General features: G+C 39.4%; 1 protein-coding gene across 1 annotated transcript; it reads left to right on the top strand.

The window, feature by feature from the left end:
* Positions 1–839: 839 nt before the first annotated feature.
* Positions 840–25,505, top strand: LOC306798962 (uncharacterized protein; the record flags this gene model as incomplete). Its single annotated transcript, XM_079299370.1, has 3 exons — positions 840–921; positions 2,792–3,562; positions 24,401–25,505. 3 exons carry the CDS (start codon positions 840–842, stop codon positions 24,424–24,426), a joined length of 879 nt encoding a protein of 292 aa, XP_079155496.1. The 3' UTR covers positions 24,427–25,505.

Raw genomic sequence — 25,505 nt, 5'->3', positions numbered from 1 at the left:
AGACAAAGGTACTAACCTCCCCCCACAATTCAGGCTAAAGAGCCAGGGCCAGAGAAATTGCTACAAGGTGGTGATAACCTATTCCAAGCAGGCAGGTATTAATAAGAAAAAAAAATAGATATAGTGGACATAACTATTGACTTTGTTGTCAATGAACACTCATAATTCAGGTTTCTGACAGTTTGATCTCAAAAATAATTAAATAATTTGTAAACACACTTCAGAGTATAATGAGAAAAAAGCCAAGCATATCGAAATATGGAATGCATCAACATGCAACTCCAAAGTAATTAAAAGTGGGTGTAGAGTTCCTGATTTTAGAAGCTCTCAAATATTAGGAAATCAGATATGAAAAATGTGGATTTTCTATTACTAAGACCAAATTTCTAGTTTTCGTCCTTTAAAAAACTTGGAACTTTGAGGCGAGTCTAATCAGTGACACATACAGAGAGCATTAAAACATGATGTCTGAATGTACAAACAGCCCAATTTAGTTCAGTTTGTGTTTTTAAGCCATGAAAAACTCATCTGAGTGATCCTGCTTGCATTCCCCCTCTCTGCCATCCAAGATGCAACATCAGTAGCACGTTTGTGTGAATTCAGACTTGGTGATAACTGTTGCACTCGCTGGGATAGGGCTGTTTGCTGTCACATTTCAATGGGAAAAAGTGTATCCTAAACTTGAAGCTATATGTTAAGGCTGAGACAAGCCAAAAGCCCGCTGTTAGCCTATGGAGAAGAAGCTGATGTGAGAAATAAGGCATCATTTATGTCATGATTTATTTTAGGAAAATGAACCTAAAGGGATTTTGCCACCCAGGCTGGTTTAGAGAGGACCAATGAGGCCCGGAGCCACCCTGAAAAAAGTGAAGGGTGTGCATGGGCAGGAGGAGAGAAGGAGATGGAGAGAAAATGAGGAAGGTGAGTACCTAGAGTAGTGATGCTAATTTAAGCATATTTAATATCATCTCTAGTGAGAAGAAAGGTTAAGGCATGGAAGATACAATGGAAAAAGCTACCAAATGTTTTGCATTATTTTTCTTCAACCTTCCTATTGTCTATCAGTCCCATTTCTGCAAAAAGCTAAGTCTTTTGATTCATAAGACTGACAAGGGGGAAGTTTCAGACACATGGAAACCTCTGGTCAACACATGGGCTGGAAAACCTCAGCATCCAGACTCATCTATTTTTTTTAATAGTTTGGGAGACTAGAATAAGATTTCTAAGACCACTTAAAAATTTTGTCTCGCATGCAATGTAGACGACTGCAAAAGTTGCCTATGGTAAAAGCTCCCTGAAAGCAAAATGAAGGAGAAGCTTTTTAAGCCCAGGTGGTTTCCTCACATACAGCTGCTATTGCCCCACAACTGCTGCTGAAAATACAGCTTATATTAATACTACATATATGTGTCAAGCACGAATGCCAGCAGGATCCTGAAAATAATTTCTTGTTCATTTCTTGGGATACAAACATCCCAAGGAAAAGGCGGCCTGAGAAGAAGGTAAGAACATAGACACACACACGAAGAAAAACTCCGTGTTTGAGCAACTACATTTTTGTGAACTACACAAAAATTAAACCAAAACTTTCCCCATCAGAGCTTTCTTGCTTTATATTATTCCCCTTCTTAACTAGGTTGCTAAACTTACAATAGTTCATCTAGGAAAAGAAGGAACACTTTATGTTGAAAAAAAAAAAGGCATTTTATTACTTCTTTTCTTTTCTTTCTTTCTTTGAACGCCACTGCCAACCTAGAAAGTAATTTATATTTTTCATATCAACAATATTGGTTTTACAAACAAAAATTAAAATCAATAAGGTTTCATGTGATCCACTTGAAGCGATTCTTAGCTTTGTTATACCACGGATAACATGTAATCACAATCGTAAAACAAACAATTCTAATCTAAAATACTTAATAAAAGAATAAATCATTCTATTTATAAATGAAAAAAACCCAAACTTCATATTTGAAAAAAAAAAAAAGTCTTTCTGCAACTCTGATTAGAGTCATCATCATCTGAAATGGTCCTGGCCTGAGTTTAATCAGACAAATAAGGAAGCATACAACCCTTGGATGAGACTCAAGGAAAGTCTTTAACTCTCTGCAAATGCCTGGAATATAAAAATGTGAATGCAATCAGGGCACACTCTGACCTCAAATAACCTTGGCAATTAAACGTCACTGACTTCAGCTCACAAACACCTCAGATCTCATACAAGAATTCAAGCAGAATATGCATGAATAGTCTCACAATCTTGAGTGTCTGGGGATTCTTTTTAACCTTGAAATCAGTAGTTTCATAATTAATCATAAGAATAATCTCACTGTCATACGACTACAAGACAAGCAAATTTTGCAAGTCGAGTTGTTGCTTTGCATCAGTTATATGCACCACAACCAGGAAACAAAGCTAGTATCTACTAGCCCCGTATCATTCCGCAACAACTGACTTGCAACAACTTTGAAGAGCCGTATTGTCCATAGATTTTCATTCTTAGCCCTGCTAGCCTCTCCCATCAGTCTCGCTCATCCTAAATTAAGAATTGTTTTCTTGCTCTGGAGTCAGCATTTTATTTCTAAAAACAAACCGGAGAAGAAGCAATCAAAGCAGCCTGCTCGGCTGAAGTTGCTGCAGCACAGCTGATATGCCTGAAGTTCAGTGTCACTTTAGGAGATCTGTGAAGCACAAAAGCAATGCCAGTTCTGGCGCGTCGCTGTCACGCCAAGGGAGGTGTGAGGGAAGGTGAAGCGGAGGAGAAATCACCTCGCCCCCTCTCCCTCCCCAGCGCAAGCGGGCCTGGGGCAGCGCCATGGCCGGCGGAGGGACCGCTCTGCCGGGCGCTACCAGCCAGGGGCTGCCCCGACAGAGCCACGAGGGGAAGCGGCTCCCTGCGAACTTCGCGGACGAGCTCCTGTAACCCGGCAGAACGACCACACACCGGGGGGAGCGAGGAGAGGGCCGGGGCTAACAAAGCCAGACCGCCTCCCTGCGTCCATTCCAGCGCGGCTCCCGGCCGCCCCCCGCGGATTTCCCGCGGCCGCCAAGCGGGGACGAGCCCGGGGCGAGGTGCTCAGACCCGAGGAAGGGAAGGGGCCCGGCTTCTGCGGGGCAGGCGGGCTGCGGAGGGCTGGCGGAGCCCGCCGGGCAGGCGGAGGCCGGAGCGGGGATGCCCGCGGCCCTCCTGCCGCCGCCGGGCTGTGCGCGGGCGCCGCAGCCATAGCCGTGCCTGCGGCAGGCGGCGGCCATCGCGGGCTCGCCGCCCCCGTGCGCCCCTCCGAGGACGGAGGGGTGGGGGCAGAGGAGGCGGAGGAAGCGGCGGCGGCGGCGCCAGGAACAGGGAGGCGGCGGCACGGCGAGGGAGGGAGCCGGAGCCGGGCCGGGCCCCGCGAAAGCAACAGCAGAGCCAGCTCCTCCTTCTCCTCCTCGGTGAGTGCCGCTCCGCCACCCCCCGAGGCAGCTCCCCGCCGAGCCCGGGTGCCGGCGCAGGCCGGGCCGCGCCGCCGAGGTGCCCGGGAAGAGGCCCGCGCCGGGAGCGGGACACCGCGGCCTCCGCTGGGTGAGCGTCCCCGGGGCAACGGGCGCACGGCGGCCCGGCTGCCCCCTCCCCTCCCTGCTGGCCGCGGAGGGCCGGTGCGGTGGAGGGGGAGCCGGTGGATGAGGCCGGTGCGGTTCTGCACTTGCCCGCCGCCCTCTTCCCGAGCCGCGGCCCCGGCCTCCGCTCCCTTTGTTTGCTGGGCTCCCGAGCCCGCGGCGGTGCCAGGCCCTGCGGAGGCACCGGGGCCGCGGCGCGGCCTGCGAGGCGGGCGGGCGGGAAGCAGTGCCGGGCCCGGGCCGGCGAGGCGCTGCCCAGCCCCCGCCGCCACTGGAGGGGTCCAGGCCAGCCTCTCAGCCCGCCGAGCTCCCGTGCTGCTTCCCTGGGCCGCTGCCCGAATGCATCCCGCGCCTACCGGTGCCATGATGAGGGGCGGCGGAATTGGGCTGATTTCCCTTTACCCCGCCGTGAAACCCGCCTTCAGCTGAGGCTTGTATGTCCCCCTGTCCGGGAATGGCGATTTGGGCAGCCGGTGCCGGGTTTTGTGCAGTGGGGGAGCCCCGGTTTGTTGCGAGGTGAGGGTGAGCCCAGGGCTCCCGAAGGGGCAAGCGAAAGAGGCTCTGTTCTGTGACTGGCAGCGCTTAAGAACATGACTTTAACAAAAGCATTACCAAATCGGCAAACTTTACTCGCTTTCATTGTTCTTCGAGCTGCTTTTTACACTCTCTTTCCCTTGTGATGCCTATTTTAGAAAACTAGCCCATGCCAACCCATTTGCTTAAGAAAAAATCCTTTGCAAAACAACGGGGTTTTGAGAGATGCAGAGAAGGGTGCTTTGGCTGCATCTTTCTGTCTTCTTTTTATTTTTGTCTAACTATGTTTTCAAAATAATCTTAGTTTGGAACACAATGTTTTTTTTCCATGTGTGGTAGGTTACTGCATTAAAGAAGTTGGTAGCAGAATATGCTTTAGTCAGGGAAACTGACTTCCCCTTAAAAATTCTTGTGCCCTTGCACTGTGAGGTCCCATCCCCTTTTTCCTGGAATGTTTGTGCCATGTCCATCCTCTTAATACACCTGTAGTTAAATTCCTGCTGCAGACCTCCTGTCTTGGAGAGTTGCTGTCTGTACAAGTACTCGAGAAATAATGCATCTACATTTCTGCTCCGGGTGGAAAAAATAGAACTGGTTCTGTTTCTATTTTTTGTTTGTGCTAATAGATACATATTTGGACTGGAGAAAATATGGAAGCTTTGGTGCAACTACGAAATCAATTACTTAGCTTGGCTAGAAGACTAAACGACTAGAGAACGTGTAGGTATTTTTAGAGTATCCTGCAATAAGACAACTTAAGAAAGACAATTTCAGTTTTTTCAAAATGCTTAGTTTTTTGATGTTTAAACAGTGCTTGAAGTCTTCACTTCCTATTCCATATTTCTTGGGTTTGTGGCATTGCACTGTGTTTGGAACAGAGCTTTTTCTTGAAACAGGTTCATCTCTTTTATAATTAATCAGGGATGTGTTCCCTATATCCCAAGTTTTGAGATTTAAGTAGATTTTTTAAAGTTAAATTTTAATGAAATTAAGCCTTAATACTTAAAAGTATGAGTGATAACAGTGTATTGTTATGCAGACATACCCACATTTCCTCCCTGGAAAGCTGCAAGGGTATGGAGTAGTTAGGGAGAAGCTCTGTGTTGTTTCCAGGGGTTTCATGAGTGTCACCTTATTGCACTGCATGTATTGCAGCATCAGTGTTTGCATGGATGCAGGAGACTTGATGGAGAATTCTAAGCTTCTTAAAAACTTGATGTGCTGAAATCTGAAAAACAAATGTGTATTAATTTATACTATTAACTTCTTTGATCTCAGATTGTGAAGTTGGTCAGTAACCTTGGGTTACTCTTGGAGAGGGATGGTTTGAAGAAATGGTAACTGGTCCCTATTGTTCTGTGAGTAGATTACAACTTCTGACTCTCCATAGCACAGTGAATTGGTGGAGTAAGAGTGAACTCCTAACTAAAGTTTGTTGTGACAAAGCAGGTTAATTGTTTGTGCTCTTTCTTATGATTTTTTTTATAGTCTTACAGTAATTTGAGCATAAACAATTGCAAGACTTCATTTGGTAGGGCTGCCCTGAGTTTACTACATATTTACTATGCTGTTGTTGGCAAAACTGGGGCCATAGTCCAGGGTAATCCCTTACTCAAGTGCCTTTTTTCCTCTTGCTTTACTGCCCTCTTGGGTCTAGGCAGCACTAGTTTGGTAGTGTTTGAGTCATACAATGCAATAATAAAGAGCAGATAGGAAGGAGACTGTTCTCTGCTGGTGTGTGCCTCATTGTTTTGTTGATAGCACTTTAATATGTGTTAGCAACAAATTAGAGGGGGTAGCTCAGGCAGTTCTGATGCTACAAGGAAGAAAATAAGATACAAATAATTAAAAGGGGAATGTAATGCAGATGCTGAAATGTCTTGAGTATAAATTAGGATGAAAAACAGGATGGAGATATCTTATGCCACATAACTGTATATTTTGTAGTGTAAAGTATTAAACTGAGAGGAAATACATAACTTTGAATTTACTCTTTTTTTTATATTTTTTATTTTTCAGAAGAGAAATAATTATATCTGCAATGTTCCTTGTGTTTACATTTATTCCACAATTTGTTTTCATCCTGTTTTGTTGCACACTTTAATTTTCTGGAAATAGATATCAATCTTCAGAAGACAATGGCTATACTTGATGCAAAGGTCACAGGTTCTTACCAACTCTGTGTGGTGCCTTCCAAAAATTTGTAGTAGTAGAGAAAGTAGCAACCCTTAAAAATAAGTTAAGAATTGTTCTTGGCAAGTTACATACAGCAGTATGTTTTTGTAGAAAAGGTGATTATACTTGTAATGGAATATTTATTGTCCATCTTTAAAAAACACACCACTCAATATATCTTCACACCACTCAAATATATCTTTGATACAGCAGAATATAAAGATTCATGGTACACAGTGAAATCTCTCTTTTATTTTATATATTTTGTTCTTTTTTCTTTTTTCTCTTGAAATAATTGATTTCTGAATTAAAACACTGTACTATGCAAGTTGAATAGATTTCTGTGTTAAAAATAGTTACATTACTTTTGAAGGAAGCATTTAGAAACTCATAGCTTTGGGTTTTTTTGTTGCAGAAGGTTTTTTCCCACTGTAGCTGAATGATCTTCAGCTATCGAAACAAAAACCCGTGGCCTACTTCAGCCTATCCTGGTGAATAAAACCAAACCAAAAACTAACTGCCTATAATTATTGCCCTGGATGAAAATGGAAAGCTGTATGTGAAGCGTTGGCTGATACATCAAGGTTGTAAAAAAGGGTACACAAACTTTGCTAGAATCTACACAGACTGGATTTGAATAGGCAACATGAAGCAAAATTTGGCTTAGTCTACTTATTGTGAGAATTAAAATTTTCAGATCAAAGCATTAGAAATTTAGCTTTTCAAGTCCTTAAGCTCACTTAAATAAAAGTTGCTCTGGATGTTTTGCCAGTTTTTGTGGTCTTCTTTTGTCATGTACAGGCGTGCAAACAATAAGTAATATTATGCAAACAATAAATAATCTGGAACTCTAGACAATTTTGGAAGGCTTTCAGGTGTATGGCTTTGCAAATCTAATTGCTTGTCATTAGTTTGTAACGTGGATTTAAGAATCTATCTTTGCATATTTTTAATTTTTAAAAGATTAATTAGACTATTATCTCCCATGAAATCTTTTTCTGGAAAATATTAAGATAAAATACTCTGGAAACTGTTGGTCCTTTTCTGTCTCCTTAACTATTCACATAACACTTTGGACTCAGAGGAACTTGGTTGGCCTTGTTTATGACAGGGATGTAAGCCACATGTTACCTAAAAAATTCTTTCTTGGTTGCTGCATCACCAAGAAAACTATGCAAGTTAAATATGTTTGCTTAACATGGATATGAATACATTGGCTGACTTGTTCTGCCTCTGACTTTAAACTCCATTGAAGGAATATGAAAAAAAATTCTTTCCTGCAGGTAAAGCCAAGGACAGAATGCTGTATATAGGTATTTCTGTCCATGTGCTGCTCCCCTAACATTGCTTCCTTTTGTGTATATATAGGATACATAGCCTCTCATGCTTTGTCTGCTGTAGAACATTCTTTTTGTAATCTGCCAAATGCAATAGGTTGGCAGCTTTTAAAAATCTTAGGTTTGTAAAGTGTGTGGGTTTTTGTTATAAACACCAAATAATCATGCTGTAAACTGCTGTAAAATAGTTTTGGATGAGAGCCATTTTCTCTGGCAGTTAAGGTATAAATAGTAGACGTTAGTAATTTTTTTTTGGAGTTTAAGTGGTCTGTAGTTAAAAATTTAAGCCACGAAAATGAGTCTGTGCATATTGCTAAGTAAATCACACAGATATATGGTATTTTCTTTGCTTCTTAGTGCGGTGTGTAATCAGCAGCTGTATTTGTGTTATTTGACTTGGATGTATATGATACTGACCTGGTAAGAGCAGTTGTGTTAGGGTTTGATGGTGAGTTCATGTGGTGAATGCAACTAGCAGATAAAGTGATTCATTTTAGCATTTGAGATTACCAAAATTCTTAAATCTGCATTTTTCCTTAAGAATATTCTGTATTGCTTGAAACACAGTACAATACATAGCGTGCTACTTTTGAAAACATTGTTGGAAATGAGATTCCAGTCAGACTTGGTTTTACAGTGTGTGATCTCTTGTTTTTTCTTGAGTAGTTTTATTCTTAATTAATCTCGACGTTTTCTGGTAAATGTTCTAAAACAGTAGCTTGTAGGAGTCTTGAGTAGGTGATTGTTTTTCCTTCTCCAAAGCAGTCTGCATTCCTCAAATAGGTTGAGAACAGTAGGCTACTCCAAATGTTTCTGAAGCATGTTTGGTCCCAAGATGTCTCCAATACAGTGGTCAAGCTTGCCTACTTTTTTCGTTCCTTCTGATTTAGGGAATTCTGTCTCTCCTGACTATGCCTCAGTGTTTCAGCACTGGGCAGTTACAAGCTGTAATTTTGACTGATTTTGGCATCAATAATGTGTTTTAATACCCTCAGAATCACTTTGGGTTGGTAATCAGGTATCAGATTAGGAGTTTTAATAAAATAGAGAAACAGAGACAAGTGTCAGCAGGGCAAAGGTTTTTGATTACAGAAGGTGTGTCTTACAGGATGAGCTATGTGAAGCTATGTGGAAGCTGTACTCCAGAAACAGGGTAGGCAGCTTTTCAGATGGATGTTCTTCAGGAGCTGGTGGGAACTGGGCGAGTAAGGAATTCTCGCCGGATTCACTAACAGAAGCTGTTTGTGCAGGACTACTGGTTTGGGTGAAACCTGTGCTGGAGAAGTTTTCCAAGCTGGAATTTTGGTCAACCCGAGGAGAGTGACTCTAGAATAGTTGGTTTGTGCATTCAGAGGTACGAGTCACTAAGTTATGTGTGAGAGTTTGTCTTGGTCTGTGTAAGGTAGGTGCCTGGTGGTTTTTTCTGTTCCTCCCCCCTTCCCCTGTTCTCTCTTCAGCAGAAAACAGAGGCAAAACCAGTGCTGATCAATGCACACTGGAACATTGACTTTCTTCCTCTTTTTGGCTTTTGAAAGGAAAAGAGCTGCTGGTAGTAGTAAGTGATGCTGAGAAGTAATGAAATACCAGCCATAGGCCTTTGGCATTATTTTGTGCAAAAAATCCAGTTACTTGGGAAAATATTTGCTGTAATTGTAAATATTCTGTGGTTCTTTACTGCAGAGATAAAAGAGTCTATATTCACCAACGGCACTGGTCTGAGCTCTTGTCTAATCCTGTGATGATCAGAAGAAGACAGTGAATGGAAGTTATTATATCAGTACTGACTTGTGTCCTGTGTATTACAAAAAAAAACCCCAAACTTTTGGAATCTGCAGATAAATGCAGATTTAAATGTTGTTTGATGGGGAGGAAATGGAACTAAAGTTCTATGGATCAGCATTGAAAAGTATATATCCTCTCTATTGTCTTTTTTTTTTTTTTTTTTAACTGGGCTAATACTTTTTCCATCTTTTTTTTTTGTAGTGTGTTTTTAAATTTAATGTCAGAAGGGGAGAAAAGAAAGTCAGTGGGCATGTACATGACTTTTATTCGCATTTGAACTTTGAAGCTTAGCTAGCTTTTGCAGCCAGGCTTCCATACTCCTGGCTCTGCAGAAATTTGACCTTGCTCTGGAGATAGCTATCTTAAGGGCTTTGAATTTGTGTAAATCTGATAGAGCACATTACTTCATACAGACAGGGAAAATTTTATCTTTGATCCTGTGTCTCACAATTTATGTACTGATGTGAAGTTGCTCAGTGTAAAGCCCAATTTTTTCACGTGGAAGCTGAGTGCGATGTATAGTGAGGAGTCCCATTAAGTTAAATGTCTGCTCACAGTTAATTAATCGTTGTTGGGTTAGGGTAGAATATTAGCAAAATCAGATAGTTTAGGGCTAAGTGGAAAATAATCTTCTGCTACTGGCAACATTATTTAAAAAAACTAAAAACATGACAACCCCAACTCCAGCCATCTTCCAGTGTGCATCAGGACAAAACAAGTGTCTAAAAACTGCAATTAATATATTTTCCAGCAGATTCATTGGTTGGGGTAGCCAGCTGCTTCTGTCTGCAGGTGATTAGAGTGTAGGTGTAAGAGAAGCAAATAATTTCCTGATCTTAATCATGAATAACTAAGAGTCTCTTGCATTTTGACCCAAAATGAGAAAATTTGCATGTAGAGTAAGCTTTGTCAGAACTGGTGTAGTCCTGTAGAAAGGTTTTACTCTGACAAGTCAGGACTTTATGAAAAAGATGGTTAAGGAGCTCTGCCTGTGCAGTCAAAATTCTGTTCCTATTCTGGTCAGTGTGCAAGTTGTGCAGTGTTGTGATATGTGCCTTCTTAGAAGCACCCTTGAACTTAAAAGGGTGAATTTAGAAATCTGTTTAATGTTTCACCATCTCTCTTTTAGGGGAAACAAAATGTTAAAGTAGTTTTGTGAGATTAGCTAGGGATAATACTCTCTCTACAGGTGCGTTTACCCTGTGTATTTGACAGAACTTTGAGCACAGCCATGTCTCTTGTTTCCCATGTGTCAATAGACTCTAAACCATAAAAAAGATAATTAATTTACTCTATTCTTATTGAGCCTTCTGCCAGGGAAATTGGGATGGGAAATATTTTAAAAATGCTGTGTTTTGCATTCTCATTTTCTGAAATGCAGAGCTTGGATTACTCTCTGCAGTGAGTCCTAAGACCTAAGAGGGACAGCCAGGCCAAACACATGGGGGATCAGTGGACACACAGTGCTTAGTGCTTTACTGGTCTAGGTTCTGCTGCTGGAGTGTCTTCCAGGAGAGACTGCTTAATTAGAGATACTCAGACTGATGGCCCCTTGGGCACCACCTGACTCATGATTCCTCCCAGTCTTTAAACAAAGAGAAGGAAGTTCTGTTTCTGCCCCTTCACTACTATTACTGCTACTAGTTCTGCTACCTTCTGCTTTGTTGTGTTACGCTGGCTTGTCTGTAAAATAAACCTTACTTTCCATTTCACTGATTGAATCTTTTTTCCTGGCCGTGATCATTCTGATACTGTTGGACAATCTCAGTTAAATTGTGTCTCATTATAGGCATTCCACAATAGCATTGAGGCACAACTATGTAAGAGTGGGTTCCTTACACTTGACGTACTAAATGCTCTTTTGCCTTCAAAATGGATTCCCAGGTGTGCATGAGTGAAGTAAATTGTTGTCACTATTGTTTATTTGGGACCATAGATAATAGGTGGATATTGTGCCTATCACCCATGTGATGTACAAAATGTATTTGCACTGAAATATGAAATCAAATACAAAAGTATGTAGCTAAAAATTACGTTGTCATTTGCATATACAGGTTTCGCAGACTGCAAACAGTACAGGCTGAATTTCCCAGTGATGTAAGAATACAGTCTATAGCAGCTTGTTGGGTAGAGCCCTCATTCAGAATGTAAGATAGCCACAGTAACTTTCCACTTTGAGCCTTTCTGTATGCGGACTACCCTGAACACCAGCCTTTTGGCTGCTCTGTGAAAAGATTTCTATTCCTTCTTCTAAAGCTGCTCTGAAGAAGATTAACAGAGCTGAAAATGGATGATCTAGATAAAGATAGTGTGTTTTTTCTCATCCTGATGGAGTAAGGAACTGATTTGAAGAGGAAAAACCCACATCTGACTTTCTGCCCCAATTCATCCTGCATCTGAAACTGCTGCTGCACTGGAGAGTATCTTAAAAAGTGAGAATCTTCTTTCATAGTATCTAGGGCCAGTGTCCAAGTAATTAGGCTTTATAGTTTGTTTTCCATTTGTGCGAACTCCTTATGTGATCCAGAGGGATTCTATGTTCATGCTCCCACTTCTCATGATATCCATAAAAAGAAGCGGTTGCTACTGAATTTTATGTGGCTTGATTCAGTGTGATGATTTAGACATGTAGGTAAAAGTGCTAACCACGAGGTAGCCTCTGATACTGTTCTTTTAACACTGAGTTCTTCTGGTTCTATGTACAAAAAAATAAGACTAAAGGCTACTGAGGAGTTTTTAGTTAAAATAATAAAAAAATCTCTGAAATTCTGATACTTCCTAAATTAAGCTGCACCCTTTATGTGAAAGACTTTGAAGAACAACAAAGGTCTGCATGTCTGTGAAAGTTTTAAGGAACCTGACTGTTGTAGTATGCCCAAAGTACTTGCAGCTCCTGTGGATTTTTAGAGGGATTGCTTATGCTTAGATACTGAAAAAAAAAATAATCCTAACTTGGACAAAAGCCAGATTTCTTATCTCTATTTTAGGTAAGAGTAGTTGCAGTTCTGACCTTTGCAGTTTGTCAAAATGTACTTTGCTTTCAGTTGTATTTTTGGAAAGCAGGCCATCAACCTCAGTTAGATCTGTTGTTACAAGCAGAATGGGGCACGGGTTGTGAGAATGCTTTGTGCTAGTGACACCAGTTTAGCCAACTCGGAGCTTGTGTCATGCAAAACTTAAACTCTGGGCCTTGGCCTGTTTGTTAGTCTGAATTTGCTTTCTTTGCAGGTTGTACTTCAATCACTGTAATTAATGGTTTAGAACTAACCTTGAAAGGTGCTTGGGTTATGCTGAGTTTAGTTTTTGGTTTTGTTTTTTTGGTGGGGAGAAGAGGATTTTTGTTTGTTTGTTTTTCTTGTTACCATCCTCCATAACTTTGGTGATTTGCTTTTGATTTTTTCTGCATGTTTTTAACTTCTATAGCTACATACCACTGATGGATCCTCTGGTCTTCATTCTGCTACCTGATGCATCTTGGTACTGTAATATGAGCTATTAGTTTGCTTGCTGCTTTGATAAACAAAACAACTGGGCTGAAAGGACTTTGTGAAATATCTGCTGAACTATGAAATTTTAAAGGATGTCAGGAGGTTGAATCGTGACTAGAGGACAGTGACAGTTTACTGAAAGGTTTGGTATATCGCAAAAGAATGACGAAATCCAAGCTTGTGTGTTTGACTTACTCCTCCATTGTCAGCAAGCCCCTGAAAGGGATCACAAGCTTTAAGTGTCCTCTTGCATGACAATTTGCTGTTGCAGTCAGCTCCTGATGCTGCCTGTGTTTGGTTCTGCTGCCCTCTTAGAGAGGTGGGGGAGATTTCAGGTTGAGGTAGGTGGGTGTTTTCTCAAAACCCCAGCAGCTCTCACCCGTTCCTGTAACTGCACATTATGTGAATTCAAAATTTAGCTTTCAGAATTAAATTACCGTAGTTTTGCTGGATGGTGCATATTATTCAGCTTATGAATCCATCTAAAACAAAAGTGGAAATTAAGCTTCCCATTCTCTGACTCATTAAGTGTTGAATAGAGCATTGAGTGCCTTGTGCACTAACATTTAAATGTTGGACATAGAGACAGCAAAAATTTCTTTAATGAAGCCAATAATTCTGTCTGGAATTTTGAGTTTAATGGGTGTACTGTAAGTAACTGGTAGGACTATACATTTTAAAGGATCTTGGAGAGCAGGATTAATGTAAATATTTTGCCCCACATGTGAAAGAAGAAGGAGAATTGGTCAGGAAACTCCCCTGGCTTTTCTCAACTTCTCAGTTCTCGGACTTTGAATCACAATGAAATTGTCTACTATGTTTCCTATATAAATGGTTCAGATAAAGGATATAAAATTACTTTTCTCACTATGCTGTTCAAGAGGGAAAACACAGAGGATTTTACTAGCTGAGAGAAGTTGACTGTGATTATTTTGGTGGTAATATTCTAAATTTTCAAGAAAGTAAAATTTTAAGTGGAACTTAGAGATAATTTTTTAAAGGTTTGATATTTTGCGCTCCTGGTTTCTTAATGCAGTGATATAAAAAGTATCTCCTAAGCCTTTCTCTTTTTAACAGTTGATCAGAATTGAAAAACAGGTCACAGTAACAAACCACTTTTACTTCTAGTAAATGTGGATGGTATCTTTAAGGTCAGAGGTAAACATTTTTATGTTACAATGAAACAGTTTTTGTGAACGGCATCTCTCTGAGAAATGGAGTTCTTTCATGTCACTTTTTTCCTTACCAGTTCCAGAGAAAGCTTTTCCTGTATTTAGAAATGCCCTTGGATTTTTGTATATGTAAGAATACATGAATTTTTGCCATGGCTTCTCTCTTGCTCTCTTGCAAGTTGGGACATTGCCTATCTGCTTATTTGATAAAACTTAGTTGGGCAGTCCTCGAGGGGCTGCAGGGCATACGCAGTAACATTGCATGGTTGAGTTTTCTTTCTATAGGAAGTAGTGCTAAAACAAACAGTGGCCTCTGAATGCGAGTTTAACTCTTGAACTGTATTTTCTTGAACTTTTGAGAAGTGATCAGGGAACTTGGTTTCTTGAATAGAAGCCTCTTACTTTATATGAGACACTCTATTGCAATATTTTATGTATTTGTTGTTATTGCACTGATTAGAATGACCGTGATTTGCTAAATGTAATTATTGTTTAAATGGAGACAATGCCTTTTCATCCCAGGTCTTTCATAGTTCACTGAGTATCTATTTCTCTTCAGTGAATTTTACTGGAAGGATGCATGGGCTTTGAAGTTATGTGTATGTTATGTATGCATTGTAGTAACCAATGGGTTATTGCTTTGGAAAAACGTTGCTGTCTTTAGTTTAAAAAATTAAATCTATTATATTTTGACAAAATTACTTTTCTTTCACAATGCACATGTGAATAATATCAATTGTTTGTGTTTGTATTCTGTTAGAATTGTCCACTGTTAGAACATAAAGATGTAAACTGATTTAATGTACATAAAAAAGGAAAGCTATAGAGGTAGGGGTTGGCAGGTTGAAAACTTATCAAATCTGAGTTGTATGGCAACCAAATATCTTGATGCAAAGCAAGGAGTTTGTAGTATTGACAGTAAACATTTTTTATGGTCTGGAGGGGAATGGAGGGACCTTTGCGACATCCATGTAGCAAATACATTTTATTTCTCCTTGATAATTTAGTGAAGGAAGTCTCAAAACAGAGGTCAGTCCTTTTTTACTCTGTGATTCTGGGGATTGTCCTTATTAGCTGCTTCTTCCTCCTTAGCATGCTTGGAGATTTCACTGCATGCATGAAGTCTGTACAGATGCTGTGGAAGATCTTTCCACTTTTATTTTTCTTTAATCAACATTCTTTAATGTTCTTTCCCCTCAGACTGTAAATGGGTTCATTTAATCCTTCCATTTATGTCGAGGGTTAACTGTCTCATGAAGAACTGCTGCAACTTAGCTTGAATTGAGAGGATAGAGTGTTACCTTCTAAGGAAAGAAGGCTTTTATTCTTATTGAAAGTGTCCTGATGGTAGCAGGTGGGGGTGATAGCTGGTCATACAAGTTCAAAGGGTCATTCAGCCTCAGTAAAAAACTGTACTGGGGAGCTTAATTTGGAGTCAGCCTCAGTCATGAGATCCAAGGCAGAATGGTACAAGACTGTGTAAGGCTGCCGTGTGTTGCTGTTTGTTTGGGCCTTCTAGGAGAGTTGAAAAATAGGAAAATAAATCTTCCTGCAATTGCATGTTCTCCATTTGTAGAACATGACTGCGCTGCATGTGACAGAAAAATGGAATCCTCTTTTTTGTGTAGTGAATTTTCATGCCAGTCTCTATCTTGAAAACTTGTTTCAGGTGCTTTTGTTTTATCTCTGTGTTTGGTAGACAAATCGAATATATTTATCTTCTAGAGTTGAACAATGTTTCTTTTGTTCCTAACTACATTTGAATTATTGGTTGAGGAATTTAATTGCTACGTTTTTGACACATTTTTTAAAAGGTTGGTGATTTTTTTTTTCCATCTGGATATTTTGAAAGGAATCATATTACCTGGAGATAATTTGTGCAGATTTTTTTTTTTTTTAATCTTTGATGCCAGGTGGATGTTATTTGTAGGAATAAAGGTCAATTGCATATGCTTCTGCTTGTCTGTCAGATAAGCATAAATAACATAAATGTAAATGGAAAGGTGAGCAGTTTACCACCTGGTAAAGTGAAGATACTTTTTTACAAATACGGGCTATGAAGCCACCTGTTGGCTAGATAGTGTGGCAAGGTGAGGTGTTTAAAATGAAAGTTAAACCTAACTTTGTTTTGGGATTTGTTTGTTTTGAGGTTTTTTTTCCTTGTGAACGTGACTTCATAGCTCTTCTGATATGTTGTTTTCTCGTTTTTGCTCCTGAAGAAGAAAGTATCCCATATTGCTCCTTAAAGAAAGCAAAATTGTCAGTCATGCTTGCGTGGTGCTATAGTAATTTAAAACTGCTTCCTATGTCTTCATTTTCATCAGGTGACTGGGACAGGCAGAACCAAAAAAGATGACTATAACAAATTAGCAATTCATAATTTAGGGGATAATGGCAATACTTAAAAATTTGTAGCATAGTGACATATGTAGTGATGCTGTGCAAACCCTCATAATTTTCAGCCAAAACATGAATTACAGAGTATTCTGAGGTGGAAGGGACTCAAGGTGGGGTGAGGCTGTCCCAGAGCAGAGCAGAGCAGGACAATCCCCTCCCTTGCCCAGCTGTGATGCTGTGCCTGATGTCCCCAGGACAGGGCTGGCCCTCTTGGCTGCCAGGACACTGCTGGCTCTGTTCAACTTACCATCAACCAGGACCCCCAGGGCCCTTCTCTGCGGCACTGCTCTCCAGCCCCTCATTTCCCAGTCTGTCTGTACAGAGTTTCCCTGTCCTAGGTGCAGTCAGGCACTTGCCCTTGTTAAACTTTTATGGTTGTTGGTTGCCCAGCCCTCTAACTTTTCAAGGTCTCTCTTCAGGACCTCTCTGCTCCCAATTTTGTGCTCAGTATCTCTTCCAGTTCTGCATCTAAGTAATTTTTAAAGGTGTTGAAAGAAGCACAGTGCCAAGGATGGAGCCCTGCAGAGTCCCACTAGTGAGAGGTCACCAGTCTGATGTCACCCCTTTCACTGTAACCCTTTGTGTCCAACCCGTGAGCCAGTTGCTCACCCATTGCATGCTGTGTTTATCCAGCTGTGTGCTGGACATTTTGTCCAGAAGGTTCCTGTGACAGACAGTGCCAATAAGTAATGAAATCCAAAAAAATAATATCAGTTTGCTTCCTTTGATCCCCTAAGTAGGTTATCTTGTCATAAAGGGAAATCAGATTTGACAAGCAGGACTTTCCTCTCATGACACAGTGTTCTGGCTGTGACCAATGACTCAGTTGTCCTCCAGGTGTTCTTCAATACCTCCTAGAATAATCGTCTCTGTAATGTGGTATGAGGCTTCTCTTTCTATAACTTTTCCTGTATCTTCCTCTTTTTCTTCACAACATCTTCCTTTTTTTTTTCTAGTGATTTTTCCCCCAGTAGCAGGAAACAAACATATAATGTAGCATTAGGTATTAGCTGAGTGGTGTATTTCTGTATTGCCTATTTGGTATGTGCCCCTCATACTGTGGGGTTTGTTGGTGATAGAGGTTTGGCCTGAGAGGTTGAATGTCTGCTCTGATTGCACAGTAGGAAAAGATCATTCATGGTACCTGTTTTTATGTCTCCCCATGAAAATATTTTTTTGCATCAGGCCCTTTTCAGCTGTCTTGGTTCATGTTTTGGAAGCTGTACACAGTAACAGTGTTTCCGTGCTTGCTGTAGAAACACCAGCCTGAACTTTGAAAGCGAAACCAAAATCAGTATAAGTCAATGTGAAGTGGTAGTATTTAGCTGTTGCATGTCTGCTGAATGTTTTCTTTCCTTTTTTGGGAAAGGCTGGAAAAGTGTTTCTCACAATTATATAATTTTGTCACTAACATTAAGAGTGGTCAGATTATTACTGACCACAAAAATCACTTTGAGAGAATGGTCTACTTTATTATTTCTGTCTTTCTGGCATATGCTTTGAATGGATGAGTAGCATTTCTAAAATTATGTTTGGAAATGCATCGAGGATTCCGAAACCAAACTGCATTCAGAATTGGGTTTCACTACCTGCATCTGTACAATTACATATGCAATGTTCTTTTCAACACACATTTTGGCATTTAGATATTTATGCATACTTCTCAATGAAAAGAAGTGTGGAAATGCAATTTTTTTTTGTTTTTACTATGTTTTTTCCTGTTCATCCTTTCATTTTCATGATATTAATTTCAAACATTTGTTGTTCTCAAATACATAGGCAGAGAATCTGTTCCTTGCCATCTTAGACCAAAAATGTTTAAAAATGTATTCCTTATACAGAATGTGATGTTGGTTCATATTGTTAAATGAAACACTAGTTTGTAGAGCATTGTAGTTTTACAGCTTTTCAGACTCCTAACGTAACTGTGTTATCGTTTAAGAGGATTGCATAAATATCTTGGATAAGCATAAATCCTCATTATCAAACTGAGGCTACCCCAACCTTACAATGGAGGGGGGAAGCATTTTGGTGTAATCTACTGTCAGGATGGAGTGGGGGATGGACTTTTAGTTGGAAAGGAATTCTCATGCATTATCTCCCAGGAAGTCTAACCTTTGCTTATAAAACTAAACTTAATTTTTGCTGACAGACAGTCTGCTGCAAGGCTGACTGCTGCATTCTTGTAAAATAGTAAGAAATGAAAACAGCCTGACTGAGCATTATTCTCACTCTTCGTCTGCTTCTGCACGGCTATGTGAAAACTAAAAGCAAAGGTTTATTTGCAGTCAATGGATGGGATTTCCTGCAGTGAAACGCATGAACACGTCAGGTTTCTTTAGTGACTTCTCCTATTTGATTTATCAAAAATGTTCTTTTCTCTTTTTCACTGCCTTGGTATACATAGAACTGCTGGGTTATTTTTGTTTACTCCTTTTCCTCTTGCTATTAATCAGGGTCTTAGAGCCAAATCATGGTTTCATTTTCCTGATATTTTTTCCACATGCGTGAAACAATTTGTTAGCATTATGCTTTATTATCATATGTTTGCTTTAAAGTAGGTGATGAAAGGTGCTACTTGTGTCTGTCTTTTAGTAAATCTATGAAAAGTACACTCTGCTTATTTCCCTGTTTGTGTGTTGATTCTCAGTTTGTGAGGGATCTAGCAGGAACGGCTGAAGCGGTTACTGGCTGTCATCCCATTTTCCCTGGAGTTTCCTCCTCCAGCAACAGCTCTGGTATCATGATGTGTGTGTTCTTGAGCCTTTACCCACTGTGCTGATTTCAGTTTAGCACCCTCACATTAGTGTGCCCCTGGTAGCTGAGGAGCAGACATGGATCCCAGCCAGTCATCCTTGAGTAACAGAGATGGAACCTTGGCTGAGGACTGTTAATATTAGTAACTGGGTTTGGCTATTGTAGTGATGAAATTATTATAGTTACAAGTCTGTATATACACATACAAACCGTAATAGAGATGCCATTTAACACCCTTAAGTTATTCCCCAGAGGAAAACCACCAATCAGATAGAAATATTCTGTTCTGCAACCAAATATGGGAAAGAGCAGGACTTATTGCAAGCACTTATAGATTAAATAGTGTTCAAAGAAAGAAAATTAAAAAAAAAAAATCAGGGAAATGCAAATGCAAAGGGCATTCTTTTTCAGCAACAAGCCAGGGAAAAGCAGTCAAGGTATTTGGATTTTTCCAGTGGCTGGGTTCCTGGTTTTGCATACTTTTAATTCCCATAATCAGAAATAACAAAGAAATTCCATTACCAAAGGTGTACCTTAGTTATTCTCTGCTAAAGTTTGGTAGGGATTAGGATTACTCTATCCCATGTTGGAACAGTAGTGCCCATGGACAGTTTTATGTTTAAGCTTTGTGAAAGGGGGAAAAAATTAGGAGAGATGATACAACTAAATGAAATTACTTAGTATTAGTTGGTTGGTTTGTTTTAAATTCCAATCTATATAAAACCTGTTCAATTTTACTGCCCTGTAGAGAGTTTGACCATACTTTCCCCAATTGCTCAAATCTTAGAGGGTAGAAATTTAAATTTGTGGTGAATAACTCAGTGTTCAGGTCTTTGATTAGTTAACCTAAAAATAGGAGGCTTTAAATATTCTTGAATTGTTACAAGTGTAATGTACTGTCAGATGAGCTTCTCATATGTTTTTTCCTTTTTTCCAGTTTTATGTGAAGTTGTACACCTGAGCCTTGAGCTCACTAGAAAACCAGGCATGCAAGTCAGAAGGGCTTTTATAAAATTTGCCATCATATTAGGGGAGTGTTCATCCACTAGCATGCAAGCCTCTACTAAGCCTCTACATTTACCGTTTTTTGTTGTTTTCAAGGTATAAAGAGTATGCAATGGAATTTAGATTACTTCATTTAAAGATTCTTCTTATTGAAAAAGAGTATAATGTAGGAATTTACTTGAGGATCAGTGAAGGAAAAACTTTCACTGTCTTCAGTGTGCTTGTGGCATGTATAGCAAAAAAGACAAAAATTGCCTTGTAATGTGTATGTTCTTTTAGAAACTGATGGTGTTTGAAGCAGATACAGTATCTCTCTTTACTTAATGAGTATTTTGTGTGTAGTTTTTGTACTGATATAGCCTGAAACTATTAAGTACATAGCAAGAAATACCTCAAGCCAGTATTTTTGTATACTGGTTGGAAGAAAAACTTCCAGAGATACGGACTTCAGTATGGAAGTAAAGTTGATGGGAATGGATATGGAGAGCAACTTCTTAATAATTCATATTAATAGATTTAGTAACTTTGGAAAAAATGTAGACGCTTAAAAATTTCCAAAATACATCACTTGAAGTCTGCATTACCTTAAGATGCTGGTTTTTACATGCTCTTCCAAAGAATGTGTGAATATACTTCAGTGGTAATTTGGGGAAAGCAGGAGAATGACACCTTATACTGCAGATTAGAATAGCTCCATTATTTGACAATAAGGGGAACCTAGTGCTTGTCATGCCCAGGAATGCAGAAACTTTTCACTTTTGAGGTATTTTAAATTACTTTCCTAATATAAATAATTATGTTAAAATATGATAAGTTGAAATTGTAAATTATGTAAGTCTTACTATGATCCAGTATAAGAGTAAAGATGATATATTTCTAAGTGAAAGACTTTTCAGGAATGATGCAGGATGATATGTGTTAAAAAGAATCAGGTTCAGTGTTCAACTTTTTCACTTCATGGAAATAAATATGCAGATTGACATTTATTTTACCAAAGTTATCTGAAGTAGCATTAACTAATAATTTTGAAGTAAATTTTGTGCTGATTAATATTAAACTTTTTATGGACAGTTCTTTTTTCAGGCATGAGTTTTATTTTGCTGTATGTTTCCAGTATGATGTTTTCTGTCCTAACTCCGTAAAGTTAATCCTGGTTTACTTCTGTTGTAGTGTGTTTTGGTAGCATTGTTTATAGTATTTGTCTCAGGAAATGAGTAAACCTCACATGAAAGTGTATAAAAATTCAGAAATTAATAAGGACAGTATAATCAAGCTTTTTTGTTGGTGTACTTTTGCAAACACTGCTTTGAGATAGCTATGTGATTCCAGTCTATGGAAACCATTTTGTGTTATCCAAATGAAACTACTCTGAAATATTGGAATATTCAAACCATATTTGCAGAAACCGATATATATTTAAAATTCCCATAATTTTTCATACATTAGTGCGGGCCACCATAATAGTTAATGTATCATTGCATGGCCTGCTCTTCAGGCTTCCAAGAAGCAGCCTGTAAAGTGAACTTTTAGCTGTAATTACCTTACTACTAATAATTTTACATGTGTATGTGATTGATAAATGTTGTTCCTCCTCCAAGTGAGGTGTGCAAATTTAGTTTTCATTATTTTTATATGCAAGAGGGGACATGATGTTTGCTGGGTAGTAAGCTGGTAGTTTTCATCCAGAGACCTGGCCTGCATAATATTAAATATTAGTATTATTTTATTTTTATTAAATATTATTTTGTTAACCTGCATAATATTAAAAATTCTGAGATGCAGAATTTGTGGTGAAAGTTCATAAGTTTGAGTTTCATTCATTCACATTATTCTGTGCATTAAGATCACATTCTCTTTCTGGATTTGATTATTCTCTCGCTTTTGTTCTGTATGTTCCAGGTGTTTCTGCACACACAGCCACCGTCTTTGGGAATGCACTGGTAGAATTCAAGTCTGTTTATAGTTGCAAATATCTGCCCGAAGAATTTCTAGAGTTGTCTCTTGTTAGGCTGTCTAATTCACTGTACAGCAGATGGCACTGGAAGAGCACATCGGTGGGAGACTTCAGTCACACCGTAATTCATGCAGAATACTAGCGAAGCTGTTGCTGTGCTGAGGATTGTGAAGAAGTTGCATAATTCATTTTAATGTATTCCAGGAAGGGGTGTATGACTTTTCTGCTCTGCCTCTATTAGATGCAGACTGCAAAGAATTCTATGTTTGCAAGCATATGAGTGTATCGCATATTGAGGACTGTTTATGCAGCATTTTTAAACAATGCAGAATTAGCTGATACTCTTTAAGTTCATGCAAAGAAAGAGGAGTATTGGGATCAATTAGGGTATTTGACTTTAGGGTGTATTTGTTTTCTTCTGTCTTGGATAAAATATGTGTAGGAGGTATCATAGAGTGGGTCTCATGACTTTTTTAGGGACTTGGCCTCATGATGTGAGTGTGTTCAGTTTACTTTGCAGAGCTTTGATCTAGACTGTCACTAGATTTTTATCATCCTCTCATGTGTGAATGAACTGGGCTTCTGGAAAGATGCATGTTGTTTATGTGCTTTACAGTGGATTATCAAGCCACTGTATTCTTGACATGAATTTCTACAAGGATGCAACTAATAAGCCATGCATTTTATAGAGTCCAGAATATACTGAGTTGGAAGGAATCCATCAGGATAATTGAGTCCAGCTCCTGGCTCTGCAGGACACTCCAAGAATCACACTGTGTGCTTAAGAGCATTGTCTGGACACTTCTTAAACTGTCAGGCTTTGTGCTCTCACCACTTCCCTGAGGAACCTGTTCCAGTACCCAGTCACCCTCAGCATGAAAAACCTATTTCTGATATCTAACCTAAATCTCCCCTGATTCAGCTTCTTGCTGTTTCTTTGTGTCCTCTCACTGGTCATGAGATTTGGTAGACAGTACCTTCCACGAAGTGGGGGGGAACATTTCTGGAAAAGTGGAAATAGTATCAGCTTGTGGATGTCAGAGCAGTTGTAGAGCGCTGTGGTTGTCAGAGGTGGAGCTAATGTGACAGTTCCCAGGCTTCTGGTACTACATTCACAAAAGCACAGTTAAATTTATCAAATTAATCAATGTTCTGACTTCGTTAGTTTAGGAGAAGCGTGCAATCCTGAAGTTGTAATTTTCATTCATTTTGTAGGTTAATTTGGTAAGACATGACAAAAGGAGTTCCGCACATTGGAAAGGTGGCAAAATCCAAATGGTTAGGAATAGATCAATGACATTTTGGGTCTCCTTTTAACTGACATATAAGTCTCCCTTTATCTGCACTTGCAGGAAAGTAAACATGGTGTTTTAACCTTTGAAAATTCATACCCATAATTCAGGATTGTGTTCAAATCGTGTATCTGGAGGGTGGTGTTTTAGGATTTCATGACTCCTGATACAACAGGTGTCATGTTAAAAGTAGAAAATAACTAGTGAACATGTAAAATGCTGGTGCTGTTTTTTTTAAGGTCATCATACTTATTTATGGCAAGTAATTGATTCTTAGGCTTTTGTCTAGGAAGTGTTTTGGTCATGTTTGTTCTTTGCTGGTCAAAAGTAAGTCACTTCAGAGACAAGAGAAATCTTTCAGTTTCCCACCTTTGAAAGAAAGTGTTACTTAGTTTGGTAATTAAGGAAATGGAAAGATCTGAATGCTCTAAAGATGGACTTAGGAAATATTGGAGGTTATGACAAGGACTCAGAGGCAGTCCTTGAAATAGGTTAATGCAGATAGGACTAGAGTACAATCCAAGTAAATCAAGCTTCTGCTTTTTATGGAACAGTGTCCATTCCTCCAGCAGCAGGGCTTTATTTAAAATTTTTCGAGGTGTTTTGAAGTTCAGAACCTGTCAATGCTTCACATTGCCTTTTAGTTTGCTTTGGATGTGATCCTTTAGCCTTTGTGTACTTGAGGACCACAAACATTGGGCTGGGCAGCAGCAATAGGCAATAGACTGCTTTTTGGTTATAGTAATCATTGTCCTTCCATGCTTTTATTCAGATTTTGAATGAATTTAAGAAAACAGTATTGTTTAGTTGATAAAACCTTGCACTGTTTTTCTCTTGTTTGCTTGTATTGTGATACTCTGGTAGAAAAGTGGGAAGTGCATATGTAAGGGCTGTTTTACTTTCCCCTCAGTCCTCCATGGTTGGAAGATTTCTTGAACGATTCTTAGACTCCTTCAGCTTGCCATGCTTAGCCTGGAGCCAGGCTTGCTGCTGCAGGTTGTGCTGCTAACATCGCACATTTTAGAGGTACGTGGAATAGCAATTACTACTAATTGTAGTACCTGCTTCTGTGTGAGTAGCAACTTCCCTCTCTTCTCTTTCCTGTGCATTATCCTTCTCCTTGCAGAGCTGTTTACTTTGGAAGGTCTAGCCAAAGTTAAAACAAAACAAACCTAGCCCCTCCAAAGCCCCCCAAAACAGTCAAACCTCAATCAAGAAAAAAAAACTATCTGAAAGATCAAATCTGGGGATACTTCATTCTGCAAAATGCCAGGTGGGAGCAGTTGACTGGAGTTCAAGCAGCTGTGTCCACTAGATCTTGGCAGAAATGCTGGAGGAAGAAAAGTTTTAATAATTTTAGGCAATAAAAGCCTGTGACTTGGTCTTCTGTGCCTAAAACAGATTAGAAATATTTTCTTTCAGAGAAGATCACGAGGGGAATTGCTCTAAATGTACGTTACTTCTCTTTGTTAAGAAAACTACTTCTTCACTACAGTTAGTTTTCCTATAAATATGTAACCCTCTAAATATTACTCAACTTTCTTGTGTAGAGAAAGTATAACCTTATAAGACCATGTTTTTAGGACCAATCACAGTTTAACCTGTATGTGGGATTCTGTTGAATAGAGTGTTTTCTGTTGTTTTATCTTCTGTAGTTACTTGCGTGGGGATTTTTAGGAGCCTTTGGAAAGAGGGGAGTGTTGATGTGTTGGAAAATTATATATAAATGCATTAAATTTATGTGCCTGTGAGTGTGATATAAGGTGTGTGAATGTTTCAAAAAATACCATATTGAAAGCAGAATGAATTTGTGGAATCTCCAAGGCTGATATAGGAGTTTAATTCTTGAGCCTGATTGTTTCAAAGTCAGCTCCCTATTTGTACTTTTATATGACACCCATTGTTAAAGTACTGCAATTTTTGTTTTTCTTGGAGAGGGGGAAACCCTTATAGATAATTTTTGAAATATTTATTTTGTGGATTTAATTGTTTTTTTATTTGTTTCCAGGAAATGG

Source organism: Erithacus rubecula, assembly GCF_903797595.1.
Source record: "Erithacus rubecula genome assembly, chromosome: 3".
NCBI classification, from domain to species: domain Eukaryota; kingdom Metazoa; phylum Chordata; class Aves; order Passeriformes; family Muscicapidae; genus Erithacus; species Erithacus rubecula.
The sequence above is the reverse complement of the archived record's forward strand: the minus strand, read 5'-3'. Positions and strand labels throughout refer to the sequence as shown.